This window comes from Ailuropoda melanoleuca, chromosome 11, assembly GCF_002007445.2.
Source record: "Ailuropoda melanoleuca isolate Jingjing chromosome 11, ASM200744v2, whole genome shotgun sequence".
Taxonomy (NCBI): Eukaryota; Metazoa; Chordata; class Mammalia; order Carnivora; family Ursidae; genus Ailuropoda; species Ailuropoda melanoleuca.
The window spans coordinates 106529418-106530188 of NC_048228.1; the positions used below are offsets into that span (position 1 = coordinate 106529418).

At 66.8% G+C, this 771-nt stretch overlaps 1 protein-coding gene across 1 annotated transcript in view; it reads left to right on the forward strand.

The window, feature by feature from the left end:
* SORCS2 (sortilin related VPS10 domain containing receptor 2) overlaps positions 1 to 771 on the forward strand; it is a 433021-nt gene that overhangs the window by 762 nt on the left and 431488 nt on the right. Inside the window, exon 2 of the mRNA XM_034670980.1 lies at positions 5 to 122. Coding sequence (XP_034526871.1) covers positions 5 to 122 — 118 coding nt within the window. The remainder of the gene's footprint in view (positions 1 to 4; positions 123 to 771) is intronic.

Consider the following 771-nt stretch of genomic DNA (forward strand, 5'->3'; position numbering starts at 1 on the left):
CGGCGCCGGTTGCCGGAGCGGCTTCGCGGGCGCAGGTCTCGCTCATCAGCACGTCGTTCGTGCTCAAGGGAGACGCGACGCACAACCAGGCGATGGTGCACTGGACAGGCGAGAACAGCAGCGTAAGTGACATCCGCGCCTCCCTCGCGGCCCCTGCCCCGGACACCTCGAGCCCCCCACTTCCGGACCGCCCCGCGGTCACCCCGGGCGTTCTCGCCGACTTGGGGACGCGAGTCACCTCGGCGGCGCCCCTACTGGACTCTGGCCACCGGTTTCCTGGGGAGAGGTCCTCAGATATGTGAGCACCCTGCCTCACAGGGTTCTGGGACCCCGAGCCAACTCGGAGGCGCCCCCACTGGCCTCCAGGTACCAGGTTACGGGGTGGGGATGTCTCCCGACGCTTCGGGACCCTGGTCACCTAGGGTGCCTTCAGGTCCTTTAAGACCACCCCAACTCGTGTTGCGCCCTGACCGCTCTCAGACTCCACCCGGTCTGNCGCCCTGATCGCTCTCAGACTCCACCCGGTCTGCTCAGCGTTGTGTTCTGCGATTTTGGCTGCGGGACCCTCTCCACCCAGGTCTAGGGACCGCTAGTGGTTTACCCTGGAGCTCGCTCCACGGGCTCCAGGAATTCCCCGGTCAGCTCGGCGTCGGATTCTGGGACCCCCTCTCCGGATTCCCCTAGTGCGACCCCGGTCTGCACTTGGAAGCGCAGGGATCTGTGTACCCACGGAGTTACCCACGCCGTGCTCTCGACCCGGGGCCGCAAACT